The sequence below is a fragment of the Mastomys coucha genome, unplaced genomic scaffold (assembly GCF_008632895.1).
Source record: "Mastomys coucha isolate ucsf_1 unplaced genomic scaffold, UCSF_Mcou_1 pScaffold15, whole genome shotgun sequence".
In the NCBI taxonomy this organism is placed as follows: Eukaryota; Metazoa; Chordata; class Mammalia; order Rodentia; family Muridae; genus Mastomys; species Mastomys coucha.
The window spans coordinates 150,037,782-150,053,944 of record NW_022196897.1 but is presented as its reverse complement, the minus strand read 5'-3'; the positions used below and the strand labels follow the sequence as shown (position 1 = coordinate 150,053,944).

The following is a 16,163-nucleotide window of genomic DNA, read 5'->3' as shown; positions in this document are numbered from 1 at the left end:
GAAGGAAGGAAGGAAGGAAGGAAGGAAGGAAGGAAGGAAGGAAGGAAGGAAGGAAGGCAGGCAGGCAGCCAGACAACAAATAATGAACAAAGACAAGACAAAACAAAACAAAACGAAATAAAATTCACCCTGCCCACAATCACCAAACAGACAGAAAGGGGGAAAAAAAACAAAACTTTTAATTAAATGACAGTTTTTGGAGAAAGGAACCAAAGAGAAAGAACTGATCTAGTGGTTACTGACTGCATACACACAGTAACAATCTGCTAAGATGAGTATACACGGAGACCCAATGTAACAGGTAACTTCCAGAGAGATACAGTAAGGGAGCTAAGAGCAGGGGCTTTTGGCTAGATCACCAGACATTAACATCCCAACTGTGCCTCTAGCTATGGAGCAGCAGACAAATGGGCCGCCTCTCTGTGCCCTGGCTTAATCATCTGCAAAGTAAGGATACAAGGATATCCTCCTTATATGACAGCTATGAAGGCCAGTTGAGTCAGTGAGGTGTACCATTTCAAAGGACCATTTTTACAAGTTCAGAAGTGGCCAAACACCGGCGGCTGAACAGGCGAACTGGAGAGCAATTAAAACAGTGCCAGCAACCTGTAAGCACTCTCTGGCTGTAATAAATAATTATTGCTTTTAGCGCCTCAGCGCACCACACTAAGTCAAACCTGTGCCCATCTCAACAAGTCTTCTGTTTGATTCCATGGTTGTGTACTCCCAACAGCCCTGGCTGCCCCCAAGAGTGTTGTCCAGGCCTTCAATCCCCTCCCTCCCTCCCTTCACCTCTTGGGTTCTGGGCACTCCCTTACTCTGAACACTTCCTATTTTAGTGCTCACTCTGCTGCAGGAAGTCAAATGTCTTCTCTGTGAAACCCAAGTTTTTAGCTGTATCTGAGAGACGCATGACTCTGCCATATTTTCTCCAGGTGAGGGGAAACGGTCCAACACAACAGCTGCCAGTTCAGGAGTGGAGACTTCCTAAAGTCAGTCACCTTCATCTTGACCCAAAACAATTCTAGATACTTCTAGAATCTGGAGCTGGGAGTATTGAAACAGAATTTGAAAAGGACAAAGTCTGGCTGAACCTACTGTGTCTACACTCTATTTATTGGATCTCAGCTTACCCACCCCTGGGCATTTTTCCCCCTTATCAACATCCCAACTTTGGGCGTTGGAAGGCTGGGTCGGATATGAAGAAAATTAGGCAGACACTCAGGACATCAGTAATAAAAGTCCTTACCACCACTAACTACTACATCATCCTACGTGGCGCTGACACCCTGAAAACCCTTGGAAACTCTCGCCCCCATAACCCCCTCTCCATTACTAGAAGCACGAAACATTGGGTACTTCCACAGTAAGGTAGTTAGGAGCAATGACTTTGGACAGGACCATCAGGACACAGAACCCCCACTCCACCTCTTAGCCACGGGACCTCCAATCAATTTTTTAACGACTTCTGCCTCAGAAGCAAAGCAGCAGACTTTTTTCCACCACACGCTCTGTGGTACTCAGGACCCTCGCTCTCACCCGGCCTCAGCCTTCGTCCCTACACCCTCGGGTCCCTTCTTGGGGCGCCTTTCCCCGGTCTCTGGTGGTGTCTCCCTAACTTGTCCGCACGTTGCCCAGAGAGTGCTCTCTCTAACCAAAACCACTCCTGTCCCGGCCAGCGGATGCTCCCTCACTCGGCAGGTGCTCCTGCAGCCCGGTCACTAGCCTCGCGGGTCCCTCTCCGCCCGGCCGGGGCTTGCACACCGGGGTCGACCCTCGGCAAGTCCGCACCTTCCCTCCTCACCCAACCCTCTTCGTCTCAGCCTACGGCCCCTCACCTGCGCGGTGGGTTCCTGAGCTGCACGGTCTCCATGGCGCTGCCGGCAGCCGCCCAGACCGCCTCAAAGCTCCATCCTCTCGGAGCCCGCCCCGCAAACCCTCCCACACTTCCGCTTTCCGCCCCTGCCGGAAGCGAGAGGGGGCCGGGCTGATCGGCGCGAGTCACGTGGTCCAGTGGCGGGCGGATACAGGAGTCAGAAACCAAAGAGGTGCCTCTCGGGCGGCCTCTAGTGGCTCACGTGTGGGCGACACCCTCTCCTTGGCTTGCCTTTGGACTGAGTGCTTTCAAGCATGACGGCTGGAGGGTTCCCTAGTTCCTCAGGGGGTGAGGCTGTTGGGCTTGATAAGAATTGAGTTCTCGTTAGAGCCAAGGGGAAAAGCCCCAAGCACTCTGTAAGCTAGGGCGCAGTAAAGAAACCACCAAAGTGTCTGCTCCAAGACTGGAAAGATGAGAACAAACAGCATCTGGAAGACTCCTGAGCAGAGAGAAAAAAACAGACTGGCCAAGGCCACGGCTATATCTTCCGGGCAGAGAAAATAGTGAAGAGGGAGAATAGCGGGTCAGGTCGGGACCAGGTCAGGACCTTGCTGTAGCGTAGCTGCTGCGGAGGGGAGGGAGCGAGTTGTAATCTGGAACAGCCTGAGAGCATAGTGGAGGAGGTGAGTAGGGCCAGGATGCTAGCTAGCGTGGAGGCTTTGATACTCATAACAAATACGCGTTCCTAGGGACCAAGGAGCCTGCTGGATAGCTTGGGCTATGTCTCAATAAACAGCTATGTCTCAATAGACAGCCATAAGTCTCCTTTGCCAAAGGCAAGGAAGATGGAGTGGCTCCTTTTGGTAGACAGAAACCAACAGGCGACAGAGATGAATACGGGTCTATCCACCAGCAATCCTTTTACCTCCTCAATATTCAACACAAGCCTTCCCTTTGGGGGGAGGAATTGCGAGTTCCCTTTGGACCTGGCACACCCCCAAAACGGGCCAACCCACTAATTTAGTCCAAAATGACAGTTTAGACTCAGCTCAGGCTGAACTATATAGGGTTCTTGGCAAATAAAAATAAAGCTCACAGGGCTGGAGAGATGGCTCAGCAGTTAAGAGCACTGACTGCTCTTCCAGAGGTCTTGAGTTCAAACCCCAGCAACCACATGGTGGCTCACAACCATCTGTAATGGGATCCAATGCCCTCTTCTGGTGTGTCTGAAGATAGCGATAGTGTACTCGCATACATAAAGTCAACAAATCTTAAAAAAAAAAACCCTCAGATTTCTGTAATTCCTTCACTGAGTCCTCATAGTTCTGTTTTTAGGGGCATTGTCGGTATATTTTTAGTTTGGGGTTGTTTGTAGGGATTTGTTTGAGGCAGCATCTATATATCCCTGGCTGTCCTGGAACATGCTATATAGACGAGATTGGCCTCAAATTCAGAAACCAACTTGCCTCTACCTCCTAAATGCTGAGATTAAAGCATACACCACCAGGCCCAGCTTCAGTGGAAGATCTTGATTCATCTGTATCCGCCCAACTAAATAAGTTTTATGGTCCACAAGATGTCAGGCGCCCTACGCCTCAGGTTTCAGCTGATTTTTTTCCTTTGGAGGCTTTCCTTGGCCTGTTCTCATTTAACAGCTTCCACCGGGTTAGTTCCTATGTTTGCCTTCCTGGGATCTCAGGTTCTCCCAGCATCCCTCAGCCCCTACCTGCCATACCCTGCCCCGACCCCTGAACTTTCCAGTCCAGGGGCTGGGCTGCCTTTCCCCCCTAGAGGCTCCTCCTATTTAATCCAGACATTTTGGTCCACTCTTTTCTTTCTATGCCTAGGCCCCCTCTTCCTCCCCCCTCCTCCCCGCCCTCCCATAGCGACTTCCCTGGTCTCTTCCTTTGGGACCGGTGAACTCGCCCGAGAGCAGCTTTAATATAATCTGTCTTAAATTGGCTCATTTCACCGGCAACGGAGAAATAACCTATCACTTATAGCATCATTCTGTTTTCTTGATTTTGTTTTAAAACAGGAGCTCAGTTATACTGGCCTCGGCCTCCCAAGTGGTAGAATTGCAGTCCCGAACTTTGGATTTTGTTGCTTCTATTTCTTTTCTTTTTTTTTTTAAGTGCATTGTATTCTTTTGTGTGTAGGATAAATTTTCATCATTCTCACTCTATCCCATACAGTCCTCGAGGGTGCCTTACTTAGCCTTCCACACGTTTGCATCACCCCGCCCTTTGCTTCTTTATAATATTAAGATCTTGACGAAAAGTACGTCTTCTTTGGGTCGTGGATGAATTGTTTCCCAGGCCCAACGGACTGTGATCTCCACGATGGATGATAATCTGCCTCCTTCGGTGATTCAGCCACTGTCTCCAAGCTCGTTGACCATGAGTTCCAGACTGAGCACAGGAAAAGGGCCTTGTTTCTCAAGGTCCCCGCCTCCGACCCTCTTAGCCCCGCCCTTCCCTAGCCCCGCCCCTAGACAACTAAGAGCGGCCGGACCTAGCTAAGGGCTTGAGCCCACCCTGGCCCCGCCCCCTGCCCCGACTGGCCCCGCCCCTCGAGGCCGGTCAACAGTGGGCTTAAAGGCACGCAGCCGTAGCTTCCGGGTGGAAGCTGTTGCGCACTACTTAGTTGGTCCCCGTTTACCTGCCCGCCCGGGATGGCCCCCAAAGTCTCGGACTCTGTGGAACAGCTCCGCGCTGCCGGCAACCAGAACTTCCGCAATGGCCAGTACGGCGAGGCCTCGGCGCTGTACGAGCGCGCACTGCGGCTGCTGCAGGCGCGAGGTAGGAACCCGCCCCACGTTTCCCTCCGGGCCTGCGTCCTCAACCCGCATCCCCCGCACCGGGCCTCACGTTGGCCCAGCCTTCCTGGTTCTCCCTTCCCCGCGTCCAACCGACGCACCAGGCCCTCCCAGGGCTTGATCCCGCGCTTCTTTCCGTCCCTGGCCGCCTAGCCGCGATCCCGTCTATCATCACCAACCCCCCCATCCCTCAGGCCGGTCGGCTGCGGGCCTTAAGGGCACGCATCCGTTGCTTCCACCCGGAAGCTGTTGCGCGCTACTCAGCGGGGAACGGAGGTGGTCCCTGTTTGCCGGCCTCCCGGGATGGCCCCCAAACTCTCAGACTCTGTGGAAGAGCTCCGCGCTGCCGGCAACCAGAGTTTCCGCAACGGCCAGTACGCCGAGGCTTCGGCGCTGTACGAGCGCGCGCTGCGACTGCTGCAGGCGCGAGGTAGGAACCCGCCCCTCTTTTCCTCTCCGGGCCTGCAGGCGTCCTGCACCCGCCTCGGAGCCCTGGACCTCGTGTGGATCCACTTCTCTGGGTCTTTCTTTTCCCCGGCCATCTGCCGCACCCGCCACTCCCACCACGCCCCCGTATCTTCCCCACCTTAGCATCCTATGTGGAACTTACTTGGCGCTTTATGCCTATTTTTTAGCTGCCCTATTGGCTTGTATCTTAAATTACTCAGGCCTCCTCCCTCTGACCCTTGAGGTATATATAGCACACCTGTCCGCCTCTCATGTATTCATTTTACAATTCATTTAAGCACCTTTTTATATTGACTGAATGTGGCTGGCGAGATGGGGTCCTTTCAAGGATAGAACTTCCGGGGGGGGGGAGTTGTCTTATGTTTGTGAGTTAAGTAAACGAGACCTCTGAGATTAGAACTATTAATACAATGTAATGTGATAGAGTTGGATCCTTTAGAAAGGAAGTCATGGACGACTTCTCGAGAGATATTTGAGCTGTCCGTGAGAAGCGGTGTCTAATGCATCCCGGGTGTAGAGAACCATCAGATAGTCTAAGCAGCATAAGCTCTTAATGAGACTATTTAAGGTATGAAGTAGACAAAACCTTAATTGTTTTGGTGCTTTAAACCCTCCAAAGAGTTGGGATCTTACCTCCTACTTGGAAGAGCTTTAAATAAAAGAACAGCATATTAACGGTGCTCCTAACCTTTGCCCAAAGTTCCAAGAGCTTTGACTTGAGGACAGCTTTGAATCCCAATCTCATTCTCATTTTCTGGACCAGCACTTGTTGCCTGTTTTTTGTGTTCTAGCTGTTATCTTTGTTTATCTTCACTATGACCTTATCGCCTAGACATCTGTAGATGAGGAATCCCAAAGAATTAATTGCCCTACTAGGATTACACAATGAAGATGTGGATTTGTCTGATTTCTGAGGCCAGTTTTATTTGTGTTCATGGGGTGGGGTAATGTGCGAGAGGTGGCATCCCCCTGGAGCTGGAGTCAGGTGCTGTGCACTGCCTCATGCGGGTGCTGGTTATTAACTCTGGTCTTCTGTAAGATCAGTACATGCTTTAAACCCCTAAGCCATCTCTCCAGCCCCCTGAGTCCAAATTTTTAATCATTAGCTAGACTCATTCATAAATCCTCCTTTTAGAGTTTTTATGGGTTGAAGCTATACGTGGGTACACACACCCCCAGTTGTTTTCTCTGGAGACCCTCTCAGGCTCCTCCCCCATGCCAGTCCCACATCTTGAAGTTGCTGAGGATACTGAGGTGGCTGTTTGGTTCTCAGCCCCCTTCCCTGAGAAGCTGTGCTTCTGCATGGGTTTATTCTGAGACCACTAGAATAGTTGCCCTGCTGTTTAAATTTACCAGATTTTATTTCTGTCCCTACTCCTGATTTTCTGTGTGATTATGTGGGTAATTCTCTTCTCAGATCTTCCCTGTATGCCTTAGAAGGAGCACAGGGAAGCCTTGAGGCAATTCTGAGACTCAAAACCTTCAAATGTAGATGCACTTGGATATCAGAAGAGTTGAGTGTATTGTGTAGGACCATCAACTGGAACCTTTCCACACCTGGGCTTTATGGCAAGGATTATTCAGCTCACCTCTGTGTTTTCTGGCCCAAGAGAAGAATGAAAGAAGTATAAATGCATTGTGTTTATTATTCATTGTTAGTATTGAATGGAAGATATCAAGTGTCAACGTGGTATCATACTTCCTAAAGCAAGTGCAAAAGGATAGGCCATGTGATGCCCCTTGGGAAACACTGTAGTGGTACAGTGTACTGCCCTGATGTGTACTAAAATGGGCAGGGCTTGAGAATTCACACACCAGTGTGAGCAGTGTGCTGGCATCTGGGGTGGGAGCAGTGGGGGGAGGAGCACAGGGACAAAAATGAGGATGGATAGAGCTTTAGCCATTTCAAAAGCAAAATGGAGGCCAACCTGATATATGAAGTGGTCTCCAGGCCCCTTCGGGATACATAGTGAAACCTTGCTCCCTAGTAAAGGGTGTAGAGGTGTCCACTTGCTATCCCAGCACTCAGGAGGCTGGGGCAGGCAAACTGTCAGAAGCTCAAGGCTAGCCTTCTCCACATAAAATGGAGTTCTGCCTGCCCCTGCCTTGGGACTGCTGAGGCTAAAGACATGCCACCTACCAACAATTTGCTTTAAGTTTTGGTTTTTCTTTTTTTTTTGTTTTTAAAAGGAAGCGGGGGTGGGGTGAGAGACTATGATGGCATGAGTCCTGTACTTTGGAGACTGAAGCACGAAAATTGCTAGTTCAAGGCCAACCTGGAGAAGGTAGTGAGACCTCACTGAGAGAAGGGGGTTGGAGGTGGGAACAACTGATTGTGATAAAATGGTGGATGCTGAATGTCATATAGTTTAATGTCTAAATCAAATATTTCAGAAAGACCTTTGGTCTATATTCCTAGGAGTTATTGGGTCCACACTGTTTTCTTATGTCCTGTGTTTTGCTGGTTTGTGGTATTTTATGACCCATGCTAGTGAGTAAAATGTAGTTGAAAGTATCTTTAAAATGAAAATCGGGGGTTAAAAGAAAGTACAGAGTTGGAGAGTGTGGAGGTGGAAGTGAATCTAAGGGAAGTTGGAGGAGGAGGAGTTAATACGATCAGAATACATTTAATGAAATTCTCAAAAAAGTGAAAATTGGGGTCCTCAGCAGGTAAAGGCACTGGCTGAGTTCCTAGGCCCTGCATGCTGGAAGGAGAGAACTGGCTCCCTCAAGCTGTCTTCTTACCTTCCATACACATTCCTTCTTCTGCATGTGAGCTAGTGCTCATGTGCACACATACACACACACACACACACACACAGAGTAAATTTTAAGAAATGAAAGTGATTACAGTCACAGTGAGAGGTCTGAGCTTCTGTGACTGGGTAAGAGCATTGACTTTAGAGAAATGACTAATAAGTAACCTTTTGGTTGTTCACATTTCTCGATTAAGGTGCTCATAGTCCTGGCAGACCTGGCTCAGTTATACTTTTCTGGTAAAGGCTTTTTGACCTAACTGCTCTCTAGCTTGCATTTCCTTCCCACTCTGGTTACCTCCTCATTGAGGCATTTATTATTGTCCGTTTCCTTTTCCTTTCCCTATTGAGAACCCATGCTTTCTGTAATAAGTTAGCCACGTACCCAAGTAATTAGAACATAGTTTTCTCTCAGGCAGAAGCCAGCTGCCTTATGTTTATCTTTTTATCTGGTACCAAGTTCAGTGCTAAAATGAGTAAGTGAGGATGGATGCTTAGTTTCCTGTAAATGGCAGAAATCTGGATTTTCCCCCCTGTTGTGATAAGAATGGTAAATATGTCATCCTACATGATACATAAGCCTGGTTAGGCTACAAGACTCTGCTGCCTTTTCCCAAAGCCTAGAATGCTCCGAGTGTGAGGTGCATCCCTATGCCCTCTGACATCTATTTCCCAGCTCATGATCTTGCTCTTCCTGCCTCCATCTGGGCAGGTTCTGCAGACCCAGAAGAAGAAAGTGTTCTGTACTCCAACCGTGCAGCGTGCTACTTGAAGGATGGGAACTGCACAGACTGCATCAGAGATTGCACTTCGTAAGTGGCCCAGGAAGCCTCTGGAATACCCGAGGTTCCCGAAGAGCAAACCAGCTCTCTCCTCTAGGAGAATCCCACCTTTCTCTCTTTTTACAGATAGGCCACTTAGAGAGGCAGGCTCTACTGGGTCCTTGTCTTTGGAATTTGGGCTCACTGCTTCTATAATGGGAAGTTAGAAGTAGACTGTAACATCTTTGTGACTTGGCACATGAGGTGAGACACAGTCACCGTGACTGACATGCTCGGGTGTTTTCCTGGGATGATGGTGTGAGAAGTAAGAATAAAGGAAAAAAAGGGGGATAATAGATATTAACAAGTTGTCTAAAGAAGCAAAGAGATAGTGAGGTACACCTTTAATCCCAGTGTTCAGTAGGCAGAGGCAGGCAGATCCTTGTGAGATCAAGGCTAGGCTGTTCTGTATAGTGAGTGCCAGACCAGCCAGAGCTGCATAGTGAGACCCTGTCTCATAAGGGGTGGGGAGCAAAGAGAAAGGAAGAAACGACAATCTGTCAGTAATCAGTTGTACAGGGCATTGGTTTCTCCCGTCTCCTCCTTCCGCCTTGCCTTTTTCATCTTGGCTAAACTAGCACACATCTGCTAACTGGGCTCTTTTGGCTAACGGCAAATCTGATGCTGTTTTACTTCACGGGAAGAATAGGGCGAGAGGCATGCTCATAGAACCTGTGCTGCTTTCTTTTCTCTTTCACAGGGTATTCACTATGGTAGTAAGTGTATTCTTCTTCCCGGAACTAAGGTGACAAAGACTGGGATGATAAAGTATCTGCCCCGGGTTCCCTGGCTAGTGGTAGTGTAGATAGAATGCAAATTCAACCCTAGGCTTGTTTCTTACTTGTGCTGGACCACAGTGTGGAAGCATAGACACATGAAACTATGAGGCCCCTCTTCTTCCTTTGGGCAGGGGTAGAGGGTATAAAAATAGATACACATGCATAGACATTCAGTAGTGGGCCTCTGCCTTCTTTCCCAGTTCAGTCTAAGTTGAGAATTCCCTACCTATTCTAGAGATGCTGTCTTTTTACCAGAAAGTAATTCTGATATGCTGACTGCTCCAGATGACTGTCTGAATCACTGAACAGTTGGGGAAGCCTGTTGGCCTAGCAGACAAATGACATTTTTTAATCTCCTGTTTTAGAGCGCTGGCCTTGGTTCCCTTCAGCATCAAGCCCTTGCTTCGAAGAGCATCTGCCTATGAAGCCCTGGAGAAGTACTCCCTGGCCTATGTCGACTATAAGACTGTGCTGCAGATTGATAACAGTGTGGCATCAGCTCTGGAAGGCATCAACAGGTAAACCCAGTGTGCTACAGAAGAACTTCCTCATGGAACCAGTACTGTTGATTGTCGTTGGCCCATTGCTTTGGTTATTTTCCAAATATGGTCCCTTTAACTATGCTTGGAAATCCCTGAGTGTGAGTTCATGTATACATGTAGACACCATGGGTTAATGTTGGGTATCTTCCTTTATCACTCCCAAGTCATTTTTTGACAGTTTCTCATGGAACACAGAGCACATCAGTTTGGCTAAACTAACAGGCCAGTGACCTCCAGAGACCCTCCTGTCTGCCTCTCCAAGGTTATTACAGGTGTACACTACTGTCATGTGTAATCATGCTCAGCTTTTTATTCAAGTGTTTGATATTCAGAATCAGCCCCTCATACTTTCATGGCAAGCATCTCTTTAGTTCCACTGACTTGGGAAAGATTTGTTTTTAAACAGGGTCTCACTATGTATCTCTGGCTGGCCTGGAATTCACTCTGTAGACCAGGCTGGCCTAGAACTCACTCTGTAGACTAGGCTGACCTCAGAGACTTGGAATACTTTTATTTTTCCAACATAACATTTTTATTGATTCTCTGAGAATTTTACATCATGCACCCAGATCACGCACACTTCCCACTCCTTCCATGCATGTCTCATACCCCTGTGACCACCCCACCCCAAAAAAAAGTAAAAGTAAGAATTTTTTTAAAAAATAGAAAAAAGAAAGTCCAATTTGTGTTGTCTATATACTCACTGGAGCGTGGTCAGATCCTAGTATCTTGTCCCTGAGATCGGACTGAGTCCTTCCCCTCCCACGTCCCTGCCAGAGCTATACTTCAGCATCCTTATCACACTTTTTAAGAGCTCTTTTTGGGGAGTTGGGTAGGGGTTGTCACAGAAGCCTTTTGTGTCCCTCCTCAGCTGTACAGTCACTGGTATCACAGCAAAAGTAGCCTCCGTCTCTTTACAGTCGTGGGAACACAGATCATGGGCCAACTTGGAAAACTCTTAGGGAATATGTTCAACAAAGTATATAAGGAGAATGTGCTGCTGTGTTTGACAGACAATGTAATGTGTTCCTAGAGCAGAAGAGATGGCACAGCAGTCGGGAATGCTTACTGGTTCTGCAGGGAACTTGATTCAGGATTCCCAGCATCTACGTTGGGCAGCTCACAACCACCTGTAACTAGCTCTAAAGTGATCTGATATGTCCATAGGCACTGGCACGCAGGTAGACACACCCAAGTGTGAAAACCTCTTTCTAGTCTCTTGGGCCATGGCTGGCTTTTCTCTCATAAATAACCCTTCTTTGTGTAATTGATCATGATTCCCCTTCATTTGGGCTGCTAAAAAGTAATAACCAAACTAATAGCATAATATGTTGTATGTTTGGTTTCCTGGTTGACTTTAACATCCAGTTTTCTCTTTGAGTCTTTTGTTGTTCACCAAAGGCCATCAGTTGGAATCCGGCCTTTATACAAGGACCTGGACTGCTGAATGAGGCGTAACTCCTGTCCCTGCACAGGTCTTAGCTGGAGAGAGTAGTAGTCAGTGCAGTGTTAAGTATTACACGAGGGTGGCCAGCACAAGTTGTTCCAGGACAGAAGAAAGGTACTCACCTGGCTGGGAAGAAGGGAGCCATAAAGTGTTTCCTAGTGAAGTCACAAGTGAAGCTGAGAGAAGCAATTGAGTGAGGTCAGAAGCAGATGGCAGTTCAAAACCTAGTTATGTCCTTAGGGAGGAAGGCAGGAGTATAGTTGCAGTGAGTAGTAAGGGGTACCCACAGCTGTTTACTACATGAGCAGAGTTGAAGGGATTTCAGTCTGGAGTCACTTAGGGAAAATAAGGCAGGAAAGAAAGAGGCTGCCCAGGTGAGGTCCCCAAAAGAGCCAGGAGCTAGGACACAGAGCTCTGTGTATTCTGACAAGAGAGAAGCAGGGATGACAGCACAGCTTAAATGACACGGATTTGTTTGGGCCCACAGTAACAGGATGCAGTCTATGGGGCAGGCAGCAGGAGGGTCAGTGCTGATGCTCAGCTGACTTCTCCATTGTATGCAGTCCAGGACCCAAGCTCAGGGAGTGAGTGGGTCTTCCCACCTCATTTAACCTATCAAGATTCTCCCTCAGTAGCTTATTGAGACTACTGTTTCTTTGGTAGTTCTGGATCTCAAGTCGACAGTTGAGGGGTTTGTTTGGGGTTTTATGAGTGTTTTGTCTGCCTGTGTGTATGTGTGCTTTGTGCATTCCTGGTGTCCTTAAAGGTCAGAGGAGCATGCGGGATGCCCTGGAACTTGAATTACAGATGGTTGAGAGCCACCATGTACGTCCTGGGAACCAAACCCATGTCCTATGTAAGAATAACAAGTGTTCTTAGACACTATCTTCCAGGCCCAGTAATCAAGATTAGTCATCAAGCACACAGTCAGGCAGGTTTTTATTTGGAGTATAAGGAAAAATGCTTTGAAAAAACATTAGGGAATAGGGCTAAGGAGAATTGGAATGCCTGGGCCAGGCAAGAAAACCTTTTCAAAGCCAAGTGAAAGGCTGTGAATGTGTTGTCGTTTCAGTTTTTATTCTTATAACATAGGAACGTGGCTGTAGGAGCTTCATTCACTCATGTAGCGCATGCTTGCCTGTTGGTGCCAGATGATGAACTAGGTGCTGGAACTCCACTAACAACATAGCCACACAGGCTTAAGTTGAGAAGTGAATGAGGAGGAGTTAGCAGGATCTCCAGGAGAGGAATGGGAAATGGAAGACTGAGTAACACAGAGGAAGGATGTGTACATAAGGGTCGGCAGGGAAGGAGCTTGCTTTGTTTGTTTTTGCAGTGCTGGGGAATCAAACCTAGTACGTTGCATGTGCTAGGCAAACACTGAGCCACACAGCCACCCCAAGGATCAGGAGTGGATGTGACATGAAGTAAATTAAAATTAAAATTCAGAGGAGGGAGACTACCAGAGATCACAGGCCACGTTAGCCTGCACGTTGGAGCTCCTAAGGTGTTGAAGATTGCGGAATGAGCTAAGGTTGTCACTTAAATGAACAGTGAACAAATGGTAAGCATTTGCAAGCTTTGAACTGGTTTATTGAGAAAATACATTTTTGACAATGGGATGTCATCTTCTTGAGGGTGCAAAGTTTACCATTAACCACTAGCAGAACACCTTAAAATTCATATGCAGCAAGCATGCTAAGAGAGAATGCCCCATGGTGTTGGGTCTGAGAAAGAGTTGATAAACAGCAGATTCCCATGCCTCTGTTAGAGCTGGGGGTGGGAGTGTGGGATGTTCTGACCTTGTAAAGGGGCCTTCATTCCTTGGGTGTGAAGGCAGAACAGCTTAACCTAGCCAGATCCCTGTAATCCGTCCTTGCCTTCCAGAATAACCAGAGCACTCATGGACTCCCTGGGACCTGAGTGGCGCCTGAAGCTGCCCCCTATCCCTGTGGTGCCTGTTTCAGCCCAGAAGAGATGGAATTCCTTGCCTTCAGAGAACCACAAAGAGACAGCTAAAACTAAATCCAAAGAAACCACAGCTATAAAGAGCAGAGGTGAGCTGGGGCTGGGGCTAAGTTTAGAGTAGCCTTCCAGAAACCGGCTCATTTCCGAGATCATTTCCCTGACTGTATAGTGACATTATTAGTGCAAGGTTTAAGTTCTACACGGGATATGAATCTCCCAGCCTGGCACATAGGTACAAGTACTAGCTCTTGTTGCTTACAGTGTTTTTGATTGCAAAACCAGAAACTTCCAACATGGCAGAATAATAAAGGAAATGTATTGGCTCACAGCACATGTGTTGTGCCAAAAACCCCACCCCACTTTACCTACCCCTCAACTCAATAGTTAAGTTAAGGTATTGCCCTCCCCCATATCTTAGCTTGTATTTTCTCAGTGTTATGGCGTCATTGGTTATGGGCTCCTATGACCATGAAATGACATTTTGTAACTGTCAGCCTCTTCTTCCTGGGACCATCCATGCATCCCCATAACTAGAAAGTGGTATATAGAGAACATATGTCCTGGGTGACTCTGGAGAAGAGTGAGGAAGAGCAAGAACAGAGTTGGGCAAGCGTAACAGGAGATCGTGTGCCGGGAAGCTCTCCCTGATGCTCCTGGAGAATGACCTGGCTAGCAAGCATCAGTCAAGATGGGGAAGTGCACAAGGGATCATGGGTAGAGCTTTTTATCAATGAGTGAAGGAAGGCACTCATTCTTGGTTTTAGCAGGAAAATGACTCTGTAGCCATGCATGAGCCTGGTCGTTGTTTTCTCCTTCTTTAGAAGGAGATTGCAGCATGCTAATAAACTAGATGGCTCAGGGTGTACTTGACTTTTCTTTTGTTCTCTGAAGTCACTGAGCCATGTGTTAACAGGCTCTGTGCTAACCAGGGGAGCACAGAGGACAGAAACGGACCCTAAGGGAGTTCCTTGGTCTAGCAAGCAACTGGATCATGGAGACCGCGATTTAAAAGTATATGGAGGAAAAGCAAGTGCCATGGAATGGTTAGTGTTTGGGAAGTCTAAACACAGAGGCAGGTGGTAAAGATAATGTCTTGACTGGGCCTTAAAGGGTGAGGTCATTAGGGAGGAAATTTGGAGGCAGAGACAGTAGGAAGGAGCTAGAGAAGGAGCTGCATGGGTAAGCAGGACTACAGAGAGGGCTACTGCAGAGCCTAGGGAGTGCTGAGTGTATACATCCATCTACTGGGCTACTTCCAAGAACTCATGCTCTTGTGCGAAGGAGTACTCACTGCACGGTGTTGTATAATAGCAAACCAAAACTAGAAATTACCCAGGTCACCACAAACAGGACAGGGGACAAATCTTTCCTGGAATTTTGAAAGCACAAATGTACCAACTACAGAGCCACATATCCGCACAGACAAATCTTAAAAGTAGAGCATTGAGGGGAAAGCAACCAAGCCATGAAAGACTGTATGGGACCTGTTTCTTTAAATGAGGCTCCATGGCAAGTGGCTTATAGATGCTATTGTATCCATAGATTAGAGAGAGAGAGAGACAGAGACAGAGAAAGACAGAGAGACAGAAAGAGAGAGAGGGACAGAGAGAGAGCGTGAGAGAGCAAGAGTGAGCTAGCTTAAGGGACAGGGAACACAGAATGAAAAATTCTAGTTTCTTTCAAGGCTAGGCTAGGAAGGATTCTTACCGGGGATGGGTTAGCACACTGACTTATTCCTGCAACCTTACCCTGGTTGTAAACATTGAATGTTTTACCATGATGGTTTTTAAAGATTAGAAAGCGGTGCTGAAGGGGCAGTTGTTGGAGCCACACAGTGAAGGACGGTAAAGTACTATGATGAGGCAGCTCGGGTTCCCCTTGTTCTCTGCTCTCTCCCCTAAGGGCTGGAGCAGCATTGCATGTGGCAGGTAAAAGTAGATAACTCAGAGGCTAAGCACAAAACAGAGCAAGCCCTTGTCAGCCCTTCCTGAAACACAGAAGCTAACCCTTTCTGTACTAAGCTGCTCCTCGGAGCTTGTCGGCTGCTCTCCATTTGTGTATTTTTCTCAGCTCTGACCCTAACTTAGCCCTTTGCACTGGGGGAGAAAACTGAGGTACTGAAGTTAAGTAGGTCATTCCACCTACCCAGTGGCAGTACCATGAGGAATCCTGGCTGTCTTTTTATCATGTATGTAATATGCATGTGTAAGTATGTTTATATCTCCGTCCTCTGCTAATAAAAAACTTTAATTGACTAGAAGCCATTAATTAGGGGACTTAGTGGTCAGGATGGCTCCGCAGCCACGCCGCCCAGGCTCTGCCGCCACTCAGGCTTCTTGGCCGCCCAGGTAGCCCCTGACTTGGAAGGGATGATGCTGAGGAGATCTCGCTGATCTCGTGTGAGCACCTGATCCATGGTTTTTCCTTTTCTGAATTTGTCTAGTGCCTTCTGCTGGGGATGTGGAGAGAGCCAGAGTTCTGAAGGAAGAAGGCAATGAGCTTGTAAAGAAGGGCAGCCACAAGAAAGCTATTGACAAGTACAGTGAAAGCCTCTTGTTTAGTAGCCTGGAGTCTGCCACATACAGCAACAGGTATCTTGTGCCCAGCTGCTGGCCGTGGGGGCTTCAGCACATTGCACTCTGAAAGCTGGGGTGCAGCTCAGTGGGCCCTGGGGGCTGGGGTGTAGCTCAGTGGGCCCTGGGGGCTGGGGTGTAGCTCAGTGGGCCCTGGGGGCTGGGATGTAGCTCA

At 48.0% G+C, this 16,163-nt stretch overlaps 2 protein-coding genes across 4 annotated transcripts in view; one reads left to right on the top strand and one right to left on the bottom strand.

The window, feature by feature from the left end:
* The window catches only part of Stk4 (serine/threonine kinase 4), an 87,816-nt gene extending 83,217 nt beyond the window's left edge, over positions 1 to 4,599 (bottom strand). The window contains exon 1 of one of the 2 annotated variants that reach the window (XM_031372694.1): positions 4,478 to 4,599. Coding sequence is in view for 1 of the 2 variants with exons in the window: in XM_031372693.1 (XP_031228553.1) it covers positions 1,839 to 1,873 (35 nt within the window). In the remaining variant the exon portion in view is untranslated. Of the gene's footprint in view, positions 1 to 1,838; positions 2,296 to 4,477 lie in introns of those variants that run through there. The other variant, XM_031372693.1, reaches the window with a different exon arrangement.
* The window catches only part of Tomm34 (translocase of outer mitochondrial membrane 34), a 16,752-nt gene continuing 4,955 nt past the window's right edge, over positions 4,367 to 16,163 (top strand). Inside the window, exons 1-5 of one of the 2 annotated variants that reach the window (XM_031372695.1) lie at positions 4,367 to 4,617; positions 8,571 to 8,670; positions 9,824 to 9,976; positions 13,335 to 13,504; positions 15,859 to 16,006. In XM_031372695.1, the coding sequence (XP_031228555.1) occupies positions 4,491 to 4,617; positions 8,571 to 8,670; positions 9,824 to 9,976; positions 13,335 to 13,504; positions 15,859 to 16,006 (698 nt within the window). In that variant the 5' untranslated portion in view covers positions 4,367 to 4,490. Of the gene's footprint in view, positions 5,065 to 8,570; positions 8,671 to 9,823; positions 9,977 to 13,334; positions 13,505 to 15,858; positions 16,007 to 16,163 lie in introns of both variants that reach the window. The other variant, XM_031372696.1, reaches the window with a different exon arrangement.